The sequence below is a fragment of the Zea mays genome, chromosome 1, assembly GCF_902167145.1.
Source record: "Zea mays cultivar B73 chromosome 1, Zm-B73-REFERENCE-NAM-5.0, whole genome shotgun sequence".
NCBI lineage: Eukaryota > Viridiplantae > Streptophyta > Magnoliopsida > Poales > Poaceae > Zea > Zea mays.
In genome coordinates this window covers 191,342,535-191,360,413 of record NC_050096.1, presented here as the reverse complement: position 1 = coordinate 191,360,413, position 17,879 = coordinate 191,342,535, and the positions used below count along the sequence as shown (strand labels likewise).

General features: G+C 43.0%; 1 protein-coding gene and 1 pseudogene across 1 annotated transcript; both read right to left on the bottom strand.

The window, feature by feature from the left end:
• Nucleotides 1-778: 778 nt before the first annotated feature.
• Nucleotides 779-4,227, bottom strand: LOC732746 (beta-1,2-xylosyltransferase). The gene is made up of 3 exons (NM_001112375.2): nt 3,236-4,227; nt 2,443-2,592; nt 779-1,877 (listed from the first exon to the last, which is right to left on the bottom strand). The coding sequence occupies exons 1-3, from the start codon at nt 3,908-3,910 to the stop codon at nt 1,158-1,160; spliced, it is 1,545 nt and encodes a 514-aa protein (NP_001105845.2). The 5' UTR covers nt 3,911-4,227; the 3' UTR covers nt 779-1,157.
• Nucleotides 4,228-14,985: 10,758 nt separating this feature from the next.
• Nucleotides 14,986-17,133, bottom strand: LOC103641938 (eukaryotic translation initiation factor 3 subunit E-like; annotated as a pseudogene).
• Nucleotides 17,134-17,879: the final 746 nt, after the last annotated feature.

Below are 17,879 nucleotides of genomic sequence, written 5' to 3'. Positions count from 1 at the left end.
TAGAAAATACCTTAGTTGATAGAACATTTTTCTAGCTGGTTTTAGCTCTGAAAATAATGAGTTGTTTGTATTTTCTACACCATGAGGCACTCCAATACCTAGCCTTGAGTTTTGTGATTGTTTTGTTGTTGTGAATCCATGTTTTTTTCTCTGTTCTCACACGCCAAATATCTTGGCACACAACCACATTTCTTTTCTTTAGCCCATTTCCTAGGGTAGAGTTTTTTTGTCTCATGTCTTTGGGCTGATTTTCTTGTTTTTAGTATGTTTTTGAGTTATAGCTCATAATTGTCAGGTGTTTCTGGTGGTCCCAAAACTCATTCTTAGCGCATGTATAACTCGCACATCGCTGCACGGTACTCCAAATATAAGACAACTAAAACACGATATGATACGGTGGACGTGTCTAAATCCTATGTCTTACTATATTTATTGCACCCAATCAGAGTATTTAATAAATTCAATAGACCTATCAACTATGTCCTCTATCTCGAACAAAGAGCCAAAACACGTGTCTTCGTTAAGAAACATGTCTTAGATTTTCTTTACATTTACCCCTTAGGCACAGTTAAAGACACGGCTTAAGACACCCACTGTACATGCCCTTAGGGAGCCATTAATAAAACTAGGATGTATCTTAATTGAGACAACATTTTTAGCTAGCTTTTTCTCTCGAACATTGAGTTCTTTGTGTTTTCTATGCCCGTCACTACTCAAAGGTCATTGGTTTTTTGCGGGTGGAATGGAAAGAAATAGAAGACAATGGGTACAGTGGAGATGATCAACATGTAACACACAAAAGGTATACTAATCTATAATCCAACAAAGAATACAGTTTTGTCAAAATTCTGGTCCTAAAATCATGTCCAAGAATAAGGGTGGACAACCTAAAGCTCTGGATTACGTGTTATCATTTGCTGACATAAACCAAACAGAGGATTGCTTTCTTGACTTTCTGTATTTGGCAGCATAATAAAATTCTTTGCTGGAAAATGAGAATGATTGGTTTCTTGGCACAATGTTGAATAGCCTGTGAAAATGTCTTCGAATTAAAATCCATATGACCCCTTGCAACTGGTGTGACCAAGTATGGGTGATGAAGTAGACACGATGTCCATTCTACATGGCCTGTGGTGGCCTTGAAGAGTATTTCTGTTTCAGCATCCGAGACCTTCCAGTATTTTTCTCAACTCGTTGATGACATCTGTGACCCTTGCAAATGATCCAGGGAGATTTATGGCATGGTACTCTAAAGACTTCCAGTGTGAGATAAGTGCAAAATGTGGGCGCCGGTACATGCTGCTGATAATCTCAAGAACCTTTGTATCAGGAGTTGCTGAAACCAAGTGTGTTAGACCAGCCCCATGAGCCCCTATTACCACTGAAGCTTCCAGGATAGCACGGAGTTGCTCCTTCATGGTCATGTGGGCAAAAAGACCGTTCGCGACATTCACTTTGCATTTCAGGCCTTGTGCCCACTTGTCAATTGCATCATACACCTCCTGCTCATTGCTTAGTCTCGATTCAACCTTACCACTGTGGCGCGGGTGGGCCAGGTAGTCTTCTCGTCGAACAAAGAGAACATTGAGTCCATTCGATTTTTTGGATGACATGATGTCATCCTGCAGAAGATCAAAAGAAGCTACAATCATTTCCCCGAATTCAGATAACCGTGCAGTTTTTTCATAGTCTGGTTTTTCTCGGAGTGAATCTACGGAGGCACCTTCACAGCTGAAGCTCTCGCTAAGACCCTTAAACATGGCAGTCTCATAGCCCAATGGTGAAAGAATGGCATGTCGGAAACAAACAGGAACAGTGAAGTTCTTAGCATATGTCACACTTGAGAAAAGTGCTTCCCATGTTTCCTCTAATTGTGCCTGTGGAAATCAGATCACATCTGTCACTTGACAAGAATATTCAAGAGAGGGAAAAGAAACACAAATCATTGTATAAATAAATAAGTTGGCTGCTACCTAGCAATAGAATATCATATTAAGTCATGCTAAATCTGAAATAAAATGGCATAATGGAGGAAAAATATAATCTGGAAGCCAGGCATACATTCAAGGATGGGTACAATGCAAAAAAAACAAAAAAAATGGATGAAGCATCAAGGCTAGCTGCCAAAAATATAACAGGGGGCGCTATTTGACTAAAATGTAGAACAAAGAAACTGACAGATCGGGTTACAATCAAGAACTGCTTCTGATTGCAATTGTTCTCCAAACATGAGGAAAATATGGCAGAATAAATGAGGAAAAAACAGGAAGATCACTATGCTGTGTTATCATTGCACGATACAAACAAAAGATCAAGCATACAAAAATGTGACCGCCTGTTGTTTACCCCAGTAATAGCTGAAGAAACAGACTTGTTGCTCATAACTCAAGCAACAAACAGAATGAAGTGAACCAGTAACAAAGTACACAGCGCATCACATACCTTGCAATGGCCATCCAAGAATACAACATTAGGACGGTTTGGTAAATTCGTGACTCTGGAACTAACATATGCACTGTACCAGTCCGTAATTGTGTGGAAAAGGTTCGCATATTCGAAACGAGTGACCAGAAGTGTCGGTTCTTCAACCCACTGCAATAACAAGTTTGATAATACAGTTAAGAAGGGAGTACTGAATTCCAGAGATGAAGGAATGTAAGAAGAAACATAAATAAAAAATTGCATGAGAAACCTCTAATCCAATAAGAGCCTAAAAAGCTACACTTTTGAGTCTCAGAAAGGTATGACCAAGGACGCTCATTTTGTTCAATGATACAGATAGAATATATATCTAGCTATTCTGACAAAACTGGAACATTGCAATCAACTCACATTCAAAGTAACTGAAATAATTATATGATAGAATCACCAGATAACTGCAGCATTAATTGAACAAATTCATACGAAACCAAATAACCAAAAACAGAGTCTATATACTACTAGTACTATACTCCCACGATGTTCTATTTTGGATATAAATTGGACGCAGACATCATTCTTAGATCCTATTTCTTCTCGTAGTCTTCTTAAAACACAAACAAATATCCATACGATGGCTCAGTATATCCAGCATGAGGGCTGGATCAAACAGACTTTCATTAAATACTCCTATTCGAACACTGAGCTGACTCTACTCTTCCTAATTACTGGATTTCAGAAATTAATTAACAAACCACTTGTCATCAATGAGCAAGTCAACTGCTACTCTGCTAGTAGATAGCAAGGCAAACAGTACCTGGGAGCAGTGCAGCTCACCGGGTGGCACAACGCGCGTCGACTCGAGCAGCGCCCTCATAGTGTGCATCCCGATCCCGCCGGTGGGTACGTAGTCGTTGAGGAACCCTGCGTCCACCAGGGGCACCGGCATACCCGCCGCCGGCCCCTCCACCTGCAGCGCGCCGGGCTCGTACTTGGGTAGCTCCTCCTCCTCGGCGCGGCCCATCACCTGCTCCAGCGGCTCCCCGCCGCGCGACATCGCGATGAGCGCCGGGTCAAGCCGAACCCTGGCGCCCTCGCAGATCGAGCTTCCCAGCGTCTCGCTGTGGTGGCACCGGAACCAGCCGCCGCCGCCGCTGCCGCGGCCCGCGGGCAGGACGTCCACGCGGCGGGAGAAGCCGTTGCCGAAGTAGGCCTCGCAGGTGTGCAGCGGCGGCGGCGGCACGGCGCTGGACACCCAGGGCAGGAAGGAGGGGAGGCGCGGCCACGGCTTCTGCGAGGACGACGGCGCCAGGACACCGTCACGGGCTTCAGTCCTGGGGGTGGGGTCCGGCGGCGACTGGTGGTGGGAATGGGACTGGAGGAGGAGGTAGATCGCGAAGGAGGCGGCGTAGACGGCGACGAGGAGGAGGAGGAGCCGCGGGATGAGGCGGCGGAGGCGGTTTCTGTGGCCATGAGCTCTGCCAGCCATCATCGCCGCCGGCGAGCCGCTGTGGTCTCGCACTCTCGCGCAGATCGAGGGGTGTCGCCGCGAGGGACACTGGGCATGCCCAGATCGCGGCGGGGAAAGTAGCCGGTGTGTTTGGTTGGTCGGATCGGACGGTTGTCGTGTCAAGTCGTTGTACTATGGACGGTCCACATGCTCTGTCCCTGACCCTCACTCCTCGTCTTCTCCCCTGCAACGAGGGAGACGTCGGCGATCTCGCCGAGGCGGCCGGAGGCCGCCGGTGGAATCGTCACGTTGTAGTTGGGGTGGGATGACTGGCATCCGCTGGACGACCGAGGCGGGACATGGTGCTCGCAATTGGCGAGATGAGCTATGCAGGCAGCAATTGCAGCGCGGCGTGCCTGACATGGCCAAGGTGCGACTCAATCAGTGCCGGTGCCGGCCGACCATCTCTAAAATTCTCTGTTGTTTGAGTACAGTGGCGGATGACCTAGAAAAATTTAGATATAACTCTATACCTTATAATATTTAACACACAACCATTTAAATTATAGAATAAAAATATACAACATATATATATATAGAAGGGAATATTGTCTAAAACATGAATAAATTTCTAAGAAACATGTACGATAATATATAATACAAATAATTTTGCTATATAAGTCTTGGAGATCTAGGTAATTGTATTTATCTATCCTTCTTCTGAAATGCCTTTTTAATATTTGAAATGTGAGTTATAAATTATAAGATTTGTAACCATTATCATCTTTCTCAAGTAAATGCTTTCTTAGTTAGGTGTGATTTAGATTATTCTTAGCCATAATGGCCTCTCTGCCCCTGTCTGAGCCCCACATTGGTCGTTAATAACTAGTATCCTAGGCGACGAGATGCCGGTGAGTCACACACTACCCGAATCTAACTAATCTATGGCTAAAAACCATCATAAATAAGGTAAACCATCATAAATAGTTATTTATATTGATTTTTATTTTTATTTACATTGGTTACAGGCCATAACTAATAAAGCGTTGTAAATAGACTTATTTACGTCGGCTACAATCGGCAAGCGTAAATTACTTATTTACGTTGGTTGTTGTATGGCTGACGTAATGACGGTGTCTTATTTACGTCGGTTGTTGCCTAACCGACATAAATAACATTATCTTATTTATGTCGGTTCTTTTAACCATCACCATCAGAATTAGGAAGAGTAATAGAGAGGAGGGAAGGAGAAAGTCAGTGGTGTTTCACCTTGTGTCCGATGTGTTACCTACCTTTCACTTGTGTGTGCTACAATCTGCAACCAGCGTGGCCAATAGAATCCGGTGGATGCGAACACGTGTGGGGGTGAGCAGGCAGAGGCGACTGAGACGAGAGCGACCGAACGGTGGTGGCGAGCAGGGGGCGGCGACGAGAAGACGGTGGTGGGCGCGGCAAGGAGATGGCTATGGGTGGAGGGGGCGAGCATGCAACACCTGCTACGACAAAATGACAAGAAAAGCAGAAGTGGCGTAGAAGTGAGGGAATAGTTAGAAAAGGGTTTATGACTAATATACGTCAGTTATAACAACAAATGTAACTCAAAGCCTAATCTACATCGATTTCTTTCCACCTACGTAAATAATTTTATTTACGCATGAACTTTATATATAAATAATTAATTATTTATGTCGGTTAAGTTATAGCCGACATAAAATAACTTATTTATGTTGGTTTTTATTATGAATCGACATAAACAAGTTTAGCCGGCATAGATTTATCTATTTCCTATAGTGACTCTAGTTCGTGTGTTAGTGCTAACACTGGTCCACAATGTGTTTTTTATCAAGTTGCATAGAGTTTTTCTGCTTCTTGCTTTAGAATAGGAAAAACAAATAATTTTCATTTGTTTGCATGGCTGAAGCCTGAACAAACACATATGGTAGAATTTATGTATGACGGGAGAACTTAATATATAATCCTTTACTTTACTCGGTAACACACCTAATCCCTCTAGCCAGCCTCCAAAACTTTACTTATGATCGAATAAGTGTATAACTAGAGTAATTGAGACGGTAACAAGGTGAAGAGAAAGAGCAATCGTACCTTTGAGGTCGAGGTGAATTACAAGCTCAGGGTTGTAGAGATGTCCAGAGTTTGCGGGCCAGTGTCCAAAGTCCCCTCTGGTCTTTCTCCTCCTTGTAGGGTTAGGCGCTTGGTGTCTTAGTGGCTGACGAGGAGAAATCGTTAGGGTTCACTGTCACCATCGATCGTTGGGCATTTCTGGTCAATCAGGCGCTAAAAGAAAGATTGGGTCATGTGGTTTGAGGCAGCTAGGATTTTAGGAGCATGAAGCTTTGGCTCTCGTGTGTATCCCTAGTCGCGAATAATATAGTGCTTATGATCGAGGGCTTTGACCAATGATAGAGTCATGCCACCAATTAGGGTGCGGATAGGATAGACTCATACTATGTGATCTTGATCGAGCTAGAGAACAATCCCAACATTCTCCCCTTAGTTCTCGATTTTCTTATTCTTTAATCTTTTTATGTTCCACCCTTTAGCAATTTTACATATCAAGACGAATTCATTACGGAACCAACTATATGACATTAAACTCATTCATTATAACATGCCCACCTGCCTTAAAATAGAGTAACTTTCTCTATGGTTGTTCTATAGCCCCTTTATCCAAAATCATAAGCTTTCATTTTATCCATGTCCGCTACATATTGTCTAAACACGCTGGGTGGAAAGCTTTTTATGAGCGGATCCATTAGCATCAGATGGGTTCTGGTATGCTCAACTTTAATAGTTTGATTTTGGATCTTCTCCTTAACAACATAATGTAGTGTCAATGTACTTGGCAGCCCCACTTGACTTATTGTGGGAGTAGAATATTGTTAACTCTTTATCGTAGTATACTCTTAATGGTCTTTCTATGTTATCAACCACTCTTAATACGTGTATGAATTTTTTACCCACGTCGCCTACCTAGTGGCCTCATATGTTGCCACAAACTCAACATGCATTGTCGATGATGCAACGACTATTTATTTACAACTCTTCCCAGAAACAACCCCTAGCAAGTGTGAAGATATATCTAGAGGTGAACTTTAGGTGGTGTTTGGTTTGAAGAATCAATCTATTCTAGATTAGATGATGCATCATGAGTTCATTCCACAAATTTGCCGGAATGAACTCGTTCCTCATATTATTACTAAATATTAGCCTATGAGGAATGAAATGGTGATGGATCAACTCATTCCATTCCACAAACCAAACAAGAAAGTGAGGAATGAGAAGATAATGGACTACCTCATTCCTCAAACCTAACATGTTGTTAATGTATCAACACAACCTACCTAGTTGGTATCTGAATACCCAACTATTTCAAGGACCTTGATCTTCCATATGTAATCATGAGACCTTTTGTTCCTTGTAAATATCTATGAGCCTTCTTATTTTCTTTCTAGTGCTCTGTGCATGAATTTCCTTGATATCTGCTAAGAATCCTTGTTGTAAATGCTAAGTTAGGGTGAGTATCTCTGTTTTTATTAGTTGGTATAATGTTTGTCTTATTTTATGTTTGTTTCTTGTATGATTGCTTCAAAAAGAACCAAAGGATTGTATGTGTTCCGAAAGCCTTACTTGGGAATATTTTGAGCATCGTGTGCAAGGTAAGTAGTTCATAACCTATGTTCTATTCATCATAATAGCACATGCTATTTGGCCAAAACTTTTGCTCCTAACTAGGTCTACTAGTTTTTGTTACACCCTATCCTTGATAACCTGGAAGTGGATTATTGGATTAGCATGATGGTAATGCTTCAAACTACAAAAGTTTAAAGATGATTAATGATTTATGGAACTGTATGTGATTTAAAAGATGATTTGTTAGTAACATGAAAAATGAGGACTAGAACATGTTGTTGAGTTCTGTTTTACTCAAGTTACTCCTCTAAGGACAATTTTGGTACCCTAAATATGGTGTACCCACTCCTGCTAGGTCAAGGCGATACCACTGTGGCTGCGCATAACCACGAAACTACTGGGTTGCCAGCCCGTCTCAAGGATGAGGTTCGCCATATGTGGCCACTGGTCAGTTGGGCTCGTCTCCAAGGATGGGCTACGATCGTCGCAAGCCCTAGAGTAATTAGCAACCTTGACTATAGGTCTGAGCCCCTGCCGACAGGACCCGAACCTTTGCATGGGCCTAATCAGGTCCCCAGGGAGGGGGTCCGGAAGGACTCCATGACCTAGGAATAAAGGTACTCTTTGGCTACAAGATCAGCATCAGACTCCACATATGTCACCCGGGCCTCAAGCCAAGTAAGGCCTAGGGCCGCCACGTGTCCGGGCCGCTATGGCTAGGTCCGGACCCCCTCAAGCATGTTCTGGATCCCTGTTTAGATGTGGTCCGGGGGTGTCGCATCGCCACACGTTCCCAAGACTGCCTTCTACCCAAGCAGGGGTCCAGTGCCGACGCGTGTCAGGGTACGTCTGGGTGGCACCTAACACTAGACCTCCGACATGGGCCACTAGCATTAGATGCAGGAGGGATGCATGCTAGCCCATGTCTGGGGCAGGTGGCGTATCCCTCACATTAAATGCCCACGGTGCGTCCAGTCTGCAATGTGCTATGTCGCAACCTACACCAAGGGCTACGTCTGCGTTCCGATTAAATGGGACATGAGGATAGGATGCTAGAAGCCAACACGATGACCAAGAGGAGGTACACGCCCAGAAGATATAGTGCTTCCAGCTCTTACCTGACACTGGACGCTTTGTCTAAGAGTAATCCTGGCCACTTGTTGGGGGCCCAGCTCCCTTGTAACATGCTCCCCTTGAACAATGAAAGGGAGGGCACTAGCGATGCAATGGAGAGGTCGATTCACATCCAGACCCAAGACACTCAAGCTCTCATGCAATACAACTCATAGTGGATGTAGGGTATTACACTCCGGTGACCTGAATCACTCTAAACCCTTATGTTCTTTATTTCACCTATTCGGTCAGGCAAACCTCTAAGCCCCTCCTCAACGGAGGACTAGGGCGAGTGCATTTCGCCACCCAGCCAGAAGGATTTTCTGCCTCCGACAGACTGGTTCTCACCAAGTGACAACCCAAGAAAATAGTACAACCACAAGACTTATATGGACACTTGAATAGGGAAGAGTTTCTCGGTCGTTAACAACGAAATCTGGTTATATTTCTCGTTCTCGCTGTGAACTGATCGAGATACGAAAACAAGACCGATTTTTGGTGTATTTCGGTTTCAAATTTGAAAATGTAAAAGTCAAAATTTACTCAACAAAATGGTTTTTGAAATTTCAATACAAGAATGTAATCCCTGATATTGACTAATTAATTAAATGGAATGGAGTTGTGGTTTGTTTACTTGAATGAAGGCATAAGGGCTCTCCTTGTATAGGAAGGTGCAAGTTGGTTTATTTGTTGTTTTGTCATTCACCCATTAGGAGGACTCTGGTACTTGGTGATAGGATAAACCTAGAATGGGCAATGACACTATAGGGGAGATTTTTAAAAGGTCTTATAGTGTACCCAGACACTATCAGTGCCCTTGGGTACGAGTGCCCTAGACTCTACACGAAAAATAGGCAATAGGACCCACCCTCAAGGTGGTTTAAGAGATGACAAGATCACATTGTGGAGTCATCAATATGCGTGGCTAAGGCCCTTCCACGAGGCTAAACATATGGGGGGCTCACCACTCAAACCTTCAAAAGGCACCTTCCTACAACGACTAACGTCAGCACGTTGGCTGGCCCCGGCTCCACCTCATGTCATGGTCGGCCTCTGCTCTTCGCATGCATGTTGGCTGGCCCCGGCTCCACCACATGTCATGGTCGGTCTCTACCCTTCGCATGGTCTGATGAGGCCATGTGCTCCTATGATCTCTCTAGGAGTCCTAGACCCCCTAGGTGGACTCCGAACATCTCGGATGGGCCCTTTCTCAGGCTCCTGCTCCACCAACTACTATGTGAGGATTGGAGGCCCTAGAACAGCTAGGTTCCAGGCTCGCCACATGTCTCCTAGACTCCTCCCATGCTAGCCTCGGCCATGGAGGCTTTAGAGGCACCACATGTCCTTGAGGCCCTAGTGCCCCAGTGGGACAAGGTGTGCCATGCTTCCTTACCACCCATGTTACGTACCCGGTTAAAGGAATTAATCAGGGACAGAAGACGCACAAAACAACAATCGATGTAATGGGCGATGGCATAATAACTCTGTACCCATCTCCTCATAACTAGGACCCAACAATACACAATACCATACCATGCATATTCCCTATACTTCTAGGAACATGCACACAGTTTCCCAAGTATCATGTAGTACATGTTCGGGTTGTGCCTGCTGCCTTTATCATCTTTGATGCAGGATGTGCGATCATAGGAGCTCGGAGTTGTAGGAAACAGTGACGCCTAAGAGGGGGGGGTGAATTAGGACTTCTAAAAACTTTCTATAAACTTAAGCCACAATTAAATCCCTAGAGCAAAACCTATGCAAATAAACAATCTATAATGTGCAAACTAGGTTTTGTCTAAGTGTTGTTATCTCTACCGCAAAGCCTAAGTTTCAATCCTAAATAATCTAACTAGAAAGAGAAGATTGAAACTTAAATACTTAATATAATTGCAGAAGGTTAAAAGCAAGGTAGAGATGCAAACTCTCATGGATGACGCCGGTATTTTTACCGAGGTATCCGAAACCACGCAAGGTTCCGACTAATCCTCGTTGGTGCCCCTACGCAAAGGGATGCTCACGCGAGGGCCAAGCACCACAGTCGAGTAACTCCATAGAGAGTCGCGGGCCTTCTCCACACACAAGTGGTGCTCCGCTTCCGGCTCCTCTTGGACGCTCCCCACCGTCTCCACTATCGAGCTTCCCACTGAAACGTCGCGGGCCTCGTTCCCTCTAGTACATGGTGGCGGTCATGACACAAACGCGGTGGTCACGGTCTCGCAAGACTGTCGCCCCACTCGGTACAATTACAACGGCTTACGCAAGAGCCGAGGGGTTGTGAACTCACTCAACTAACTAGGATTCACCTAGAGCAAGCGCTAATGCGGTCTAACTAACCTAGGAACTTCGCAAATCACCTACGCTAATCACCGAGTGATTCTATTAAGCACTTGGGTGTTTGAGCACATGGAAATATCTATATTATGCCTTGGTATGTTGCTTGGGCTCCCACACCTTCAAATGGCCGGTTGGAGGGGTATTTATAGCCTCCTCCCACAATTCTAGCAGTTGGACAGAAAGTAGTAGCTTTCTATCGACGGGCACACCGGACATGCACTGTTCATTGTCCGATGCCCTGGCCACATCAGCCGGCCATTGGGGTGTCTGCAGCAGTCGACCGTTGGATCCAACTATTCCTAGACTATCCGGTGCACACCAGACAGTTCGGTGCTGCAGCCTGAGGGCGCCTGTCTGCGGGCCCCTCGACGCAGACTGTGTGGTGTCCCACCGGATAGTCTGATGCACACCGGATAGGGTACTGTTCATGGTCTGGTGTGCCACAAGTGCGCTGGCTGACTACCCACTTCATGGATTTCTTCGATGTTTCTTTGGGATTCTATTGTTCTTGAGTCTTGGACTTCTGAGCTCTTTTTATGTCTTCTTTTGAGGTGTTGCATCCTCAGTGTCTTAGTCCAATCCTCTTCACATCCTATGAACTACAAATACAAACATTAGCAAAGACATTAGTGCACAGGTTATGTTGACCATCAAACACCAAAACCTTTTGAGCCAAATGGCCCGGGGTCCATTTTCCTTACAATCTCCCCATTTTTGGTTATTGATGACAACACAACCAAAGCAAGCAAATATAACAATCATTTGAATGAAAATATGCAATCTACTTGCTAGAATGCATGAGTCTCCCCTCAAAGTGAGATTATGGACTTGAGCCTCCCCTAACTCCATAATTCACTTACTTCCTATTTTAGACCAATGACCCAAAACCACTTTCAAGGTCAAAACAGTTAAAATTTCAATTTGGTGGTGTTTGGCGTTTGATATAATTTTTATTGTTTTGGCCCTTAAAACTTCTCCCCTTTGGCATCAACCACTAAAAAGGAAGACATTAAAAGCATATATGAAGCAAATAATACTTGCCATCTTACAAGATTTATCAATTGAAGCCCTAAAAGATTACTCCCCCTAAACGATTGTTCTCTTTTTGAAAGAATATTCTCCCTCTTTGTCATAGGCGAAGAAATACCCCCCCTGTCAGAGATCCTCTACTTAGGAAAAGCATATGAAAAATAGAGGTATAAGACATGATTTGATTAGACTGACTTCCTTTATGCATAGGTAACAGATATATTTTGACAACATATGCATTTATAGCAACATGGGATGTATAAGGTTTTAAATGTAGTCTAATCAAAACTGGAGAAGACATGTAAATGATACCAGTTGTAGTCATGTGGGATATGAAACTACTTGTAGATTTGTAGTGGAATTTTATTGTCTTTCTCCGGGGACTCCATTTTCCTTCAATGAGACTACTACATATAATAGACTTGAAAACAGGTATTAGTCTCGAAGACTTATATTATAGAGTAACCTCCCCCTAAAAGTGTGCAAACAAGTTTTGAATACTTGTAGAAGACATGCACTTGACGTTTGATATCAAGAGGGGCAAATTATTTATAATCCGAACTTTGGCACATATAAATTAAATCATACCAATTGTAGGATATATTCTTTGAGAATACCAATTGAAGTGTAAGAGTATCATTTACTTAGGAATATTAAATAAGCTATGTGTCGTGCTTAATCAATCATTTTGATAATCATTTTGAACCATGTAGGTTTGCTCAAGAGTATGAATTGAAAACGAGCATTCCTACCATATGATTTACCTAGTATGCATGCGATCTAATTAGAGAAAATACATCATGTAAAACTCGGCATGTAAGGTAAAAACTAGATACAAGAAAAATAGATACACATATCTACAAACAAGAAATACAATAAATCTAGTTACCTTAGTCATGGGTAGGGAATTTGGGTCCAAAGTATTCACTAACCCACTTGGCAATAGACTTGATCCAATATGATGCATCCCATGATATACATCCCAATTTTGTCAAGTCTCCAAATTCCCCAAAGTCCCTCGGACTTCTCACTTCCCTTTTGGGATCCAAACCTTGTTGGTGCTTTTCATGGTTGAGGTAATCTCCTTTGGCACCCAGATGTGTTTGGCCCCCTTACCTTTGTTGGCTTGCTTGTTGGCCTTGATTGCTATCACCTTTCCATTCTTTTTCTTCTTGATTAAATATGGTGTAGCAGCCTTTTTATCCACCTTGTTGATGTAGGTGTTGGAGATTTTGCTTGTTGGCTTTTGCTTGAGCTTTTGCTTTTGCTTATCCCTGGTCTTCGCCTTGCATTGATAAGACTTGTGGTTTTCCTTGTGGCATAGCCTACAAATCACAGTTTCTCCCTCCACGGGCTTGTTCACTCTCACAGTGGTGTTATCCTAAGAAGGTTGAATTTGTTTGGCTTTGCCTTTCTTGTCATATAAAGCCTTGCCTAGACGAGTCACCTCTTGCTTTAATTGCTTATTCTCCATTGCAATCTCATCCGAACATGTGTCTATAACAACATTCTTAACAAAAACTTGATTGCAGGGGTTAGAATCATCAATTAAATCAAAGCAAGAAGTGAAGCATCTTTTTTAATAATTTCAGGCATTTCTACCAAAGATACTCCTGGGGTGCTACCAATGTTTTCTAGCTCAGTAGTTAGCTCATTATTATGTATGCTAAGAATTTCCATTTTTCCTAGCAAGTTTTCAATGGCTTCTTGAGAGATAGGTAACTTAGCCTTTAGTTTTTCATTCTTTTTAATAAGGCCATCATCGGTAGCTGAGGATGAAGCATTAGATTCTAATTGCTCAATTTTAGTTGATAGCTCACAATTTAAATTTGCAAATGTTTCAATTTTTTTTAGCAAACATTTATAATCATTTTGAGAGCCAATCAACTTATTTTTCAAAGTTTTAAGTTAAGCCTTTTGTTTAGTGCATACATCCTGAAAAAGTTAACGGCTTCCGCAAGCTCATCTAAGGAGGGCTTTCCCCCACCTTCAACATCATCACCACTACTATCATCACTAGACGATGGAATACTCATTTTACCTCTTGCCATAAGGCACTTGCGTGATGACCGTGATGAGGATCTATGGCTGCGCGTCCTTGGAGGTTCATCTTCGCTTGAAGATTCATCGCAAGTTTTGACACTTGTAAGCGCCTTGCCTTTGCTCGTCCTCTTTGTCGGTTTGGCCATATTTGGACAGTTGTCCCTAAAGTGGCCCTTCTCCCTGCATGCGAAGCATCCTCTCTTTCTTTGCTTTTTCCTGTCAATGTTAAAGAGAAGATCCTCTACCTGCTGAGGCACATCCATTAGATTAATCTTGCAGATCATCCTCATTACCTTTCCGACGTGTCGGATTGTCACTACACGACGGTTCACTTACAGCGAGCTACGGTTGGTTGCTAAAACGACCTTCAGCGACCTACGGTTGGTTGCTAAAAACTTTTAGCGACCCATAAGGATGGTCGCTGTAAGTGCCGTCGCTAAAGGCTTTAGCGACCGACATCTTTTTAGCGACCGACCGTCCGTTGCTAATATTGTACATTTAGCGACTAACCGTGGGTTGCTGTACATAGATTTAGCAACCAACCGTAAGTCGTCATACTATACATTTAGCAACCAACAGAAAGTCGCTCTTTTTACAGTTATTATTAATAATAATATATATTTAATTAAGCACCACAAATCACAGATTTTTATACACAAATCATAAAGACATACACAGTTAATCAGTATACCACAGTCATAGATCCATCACATAAACACAAAAGCACCACAATTATATATTCACAAAAGCATCACAATTATAATATCATTCACAACTAGATCATTTACAGATAGCTAGCTAGATCATTCACAAAAGCTCCAGAGATGATCAGTCACAAAAGCACCACAACGACATCACTCCAGCTTGAAGCAGTTCAAAAGCCCAAAACTACATCACTAATGTTTCATATCACTCCAGCTATTGTTCAAAAGCCCACAACTACATCACTCTAGCTGCTCTAGAGTTACCTGCTCACACTCTATGAGTTTCTGTTGAGCACCATCAAAATCATAGTTAACATATAAGCATTCCAGAAATTCAGTTACGGGATCCTTGTAGCTATGGTGCTCCTGTTGAATGACCTTAATCAACTCTTTAAACATATTCCTTCTCCTTTTGTTGACAACAACTGCAGTAGCTAGATACCTAATAAGATGGTGTGCATTTGTCTATATAGCATTCAAGTACCTGCAAGGGAAACAAGTGAATGTAAATTTACTAGTATATTTTGAGCATACATAATCTTAAAGACAAAAAATAGTAGCGACTCAAACTGGATTACATAGTTGCAAAAGAACGAGTTTGGATCAAGCTCAAATTTCTCCAAAAAAAGAATTATGTGAAACCTACTAGTGGAAAACAGTGTAGTTCTAAACATGCACGTATATCATCTGATACATTTATTTAAGAGTAAACAACTAAGAACTTCGTCAATAAAAAATGCAGTGTTCACTAATTATGAATCAAAATATCTATGTGCATCTAAACAGAAATGTGGAGATGTCGAAGAATGTTTTAATATCTCAATAACTGTTGATAATAAAATGCTACTCCCAAAACTACTATTGCCAGAATGGTACAAATTGTAATTTCATGTCAGCAAATGACAAATATTGAGATTGTAACAGACGAACTTGTCCTGGAAGAACAGATCAATGATCCCATTTCTACCATTTTCATGGTTAAAGAAGATGAACAGAGCCCAATGCATCAGCCATATCCTGTTCTGGAGCTGATTCAGAGGTGATGAGAAGTTCTGCCCAAAGATCAGGAAGTAACATGGTTGGTGATATAGTGTACACAAAGAACAAAGAACACAAAACAAAACATTGAAGTTAGAACCTTTGAATCAATTATTTCCTTCAAGCGGTTGAGTTCCTCCAAAGCTACGTCCCAGTTCTGCAAATGTATAAAATATCATATGGCACATGACTTGAGCTTTAGATGTGTATAACCAATTTATAACTTGTCTGTAGCAGTGGTATTAATTGATTTAAGGACACAAGAAATGTAGCACCTTACTTCTTGAAGTAGCGTGGCACCTGCATGCTCAAGTGCATTTGGGAGCTCTATAGCCTTGGAAATTGTGACACCATCATTAATAACTTTAGGTACATCATATTGGTCAATAACAACATTCCTCACTGCAATGAACATCTGAGCTTTCAACAATCAATAGAGTACAAGACACACAGAGTATCTGTATAGTAAGAACATCATGAGATATGAACCTAAGAGCTTAAATAGAATCTTCACTGAACAATGCTCCGAAGTTTACACTTTTGACCTGTTAGGACTAATCTTGTCATGTATGGATGAAGAGCAACATGAAATCAGTGTTAGTAGAATCCTAGCTGCTGATGGTCTTTTGTTAGTGGGTCAGCCTACTCTAGTCTTCCTCTTAGTTTCTTGGAAAGCCACTAGCCACTAGGGCTGTTTTCTTACTCTCTTTTCACCTATAAATAAGAAGTAAAGGCACCAGCAAGCAGCAGCCCAACAGAAGTTGGAGCTATGTGAGCCAGATAGAGAAGATAGGGCTTGATTGTGAAGATCAAGCTAGTGTATGGTGTGTAGTAAGCTAGTGTTTATGTGTAGCTTGGTAGTGAAGATTTGACACCCAATCGGTATTCGAAACCTCAATACATCACCAGCAAGATAACAGGAACTGAAGCAATCTTACGCGAGACTCACCTTTGGGGCCGAGGGTGACACTGACGGTGTCGGCGAGCTTGTCGATGCCGGCGGCGAGCCCGCGGCGGCAGGCCTCGCCCGTCGATATGACCTCGACATCTGCCCGCACCACCAGGCGCCGGCCAAGAAGGTCTCAGAAGATGAATCCAAAACTCTCTTGTAAAAATGCTGTCACGTAGGCCTCCCTTCTCCTAGCTCCTCTCTCTCCTCTCCTAGCATGACATCACCCGTCCAACCCATCGGCTGCCGCCCAGGCCCGGCCAACTCGGTGCTGACGTCGCCAAACGTCGCGGCCTTCGCGGCCCAGCACGCCGACACAGGGAGCATGTGTGTGCGGACCACCGCCCTTCGTCCCCACCAGCGCGGTCGCAGACCAGGCCCCCAGCATGTCCTGGCGGCATAGCCGCCCCTCCCCGCTGGAGTCGAACGACGTCGATATGACCTTTGGGCAGCAGCTTCTGGGATGAAGACGCGAAGGCGCTGTGGGGGGGAAGGAAACGGTGGTTAGGTACATCAAAGCGGCCACTGGAACCGATACTGAGCACGCCCGGGGCCGAGCCGCAAATACTATCCGCAAGGCCGAGTGGGCGTCGGGAGGCAGAAGGCGAGGGCAGGCGGCGGCAGAGGAATCCCCTTGCCTGAGTGCCAGTGGTGGGGGACGGGGGCGGTGGCGAGAAGGGAAGGGGGCGGTGGCGAGATGGGCCCCTAGTGGGCCTTAGGGTTAGGGAGGGTTTTCTTTTTTTATTTACTTTGAAATACATTTTTAAATTACTCAAAAATTCATAAAAATTAACAAATAAATAATAAACATTTGAATAAATTATTATGAATGCAAATAAATAATAAATATCTGAATAAAAATTTATTACCCTATTTATCGTAATAACTAAATTCATTATTTTTAGTTGATGGCTTTTATAGTGTTACAACAACTCAGATATTGCATCATCTTCTGTAGCAAAAGCTACAAAACCATTCACCCCTTGTTTATAAACCTTTGTCTCCCTAGGAAACCATTCACTTGTGATCCATGATTTATCCATACTCTTTATGTAGGATTTGAAACGACTTTCAACTCGAATCTAATATCATATAAGCACAAAGAACATAGTTGCATACTATAGTCATGTCTATACATAAACAAACC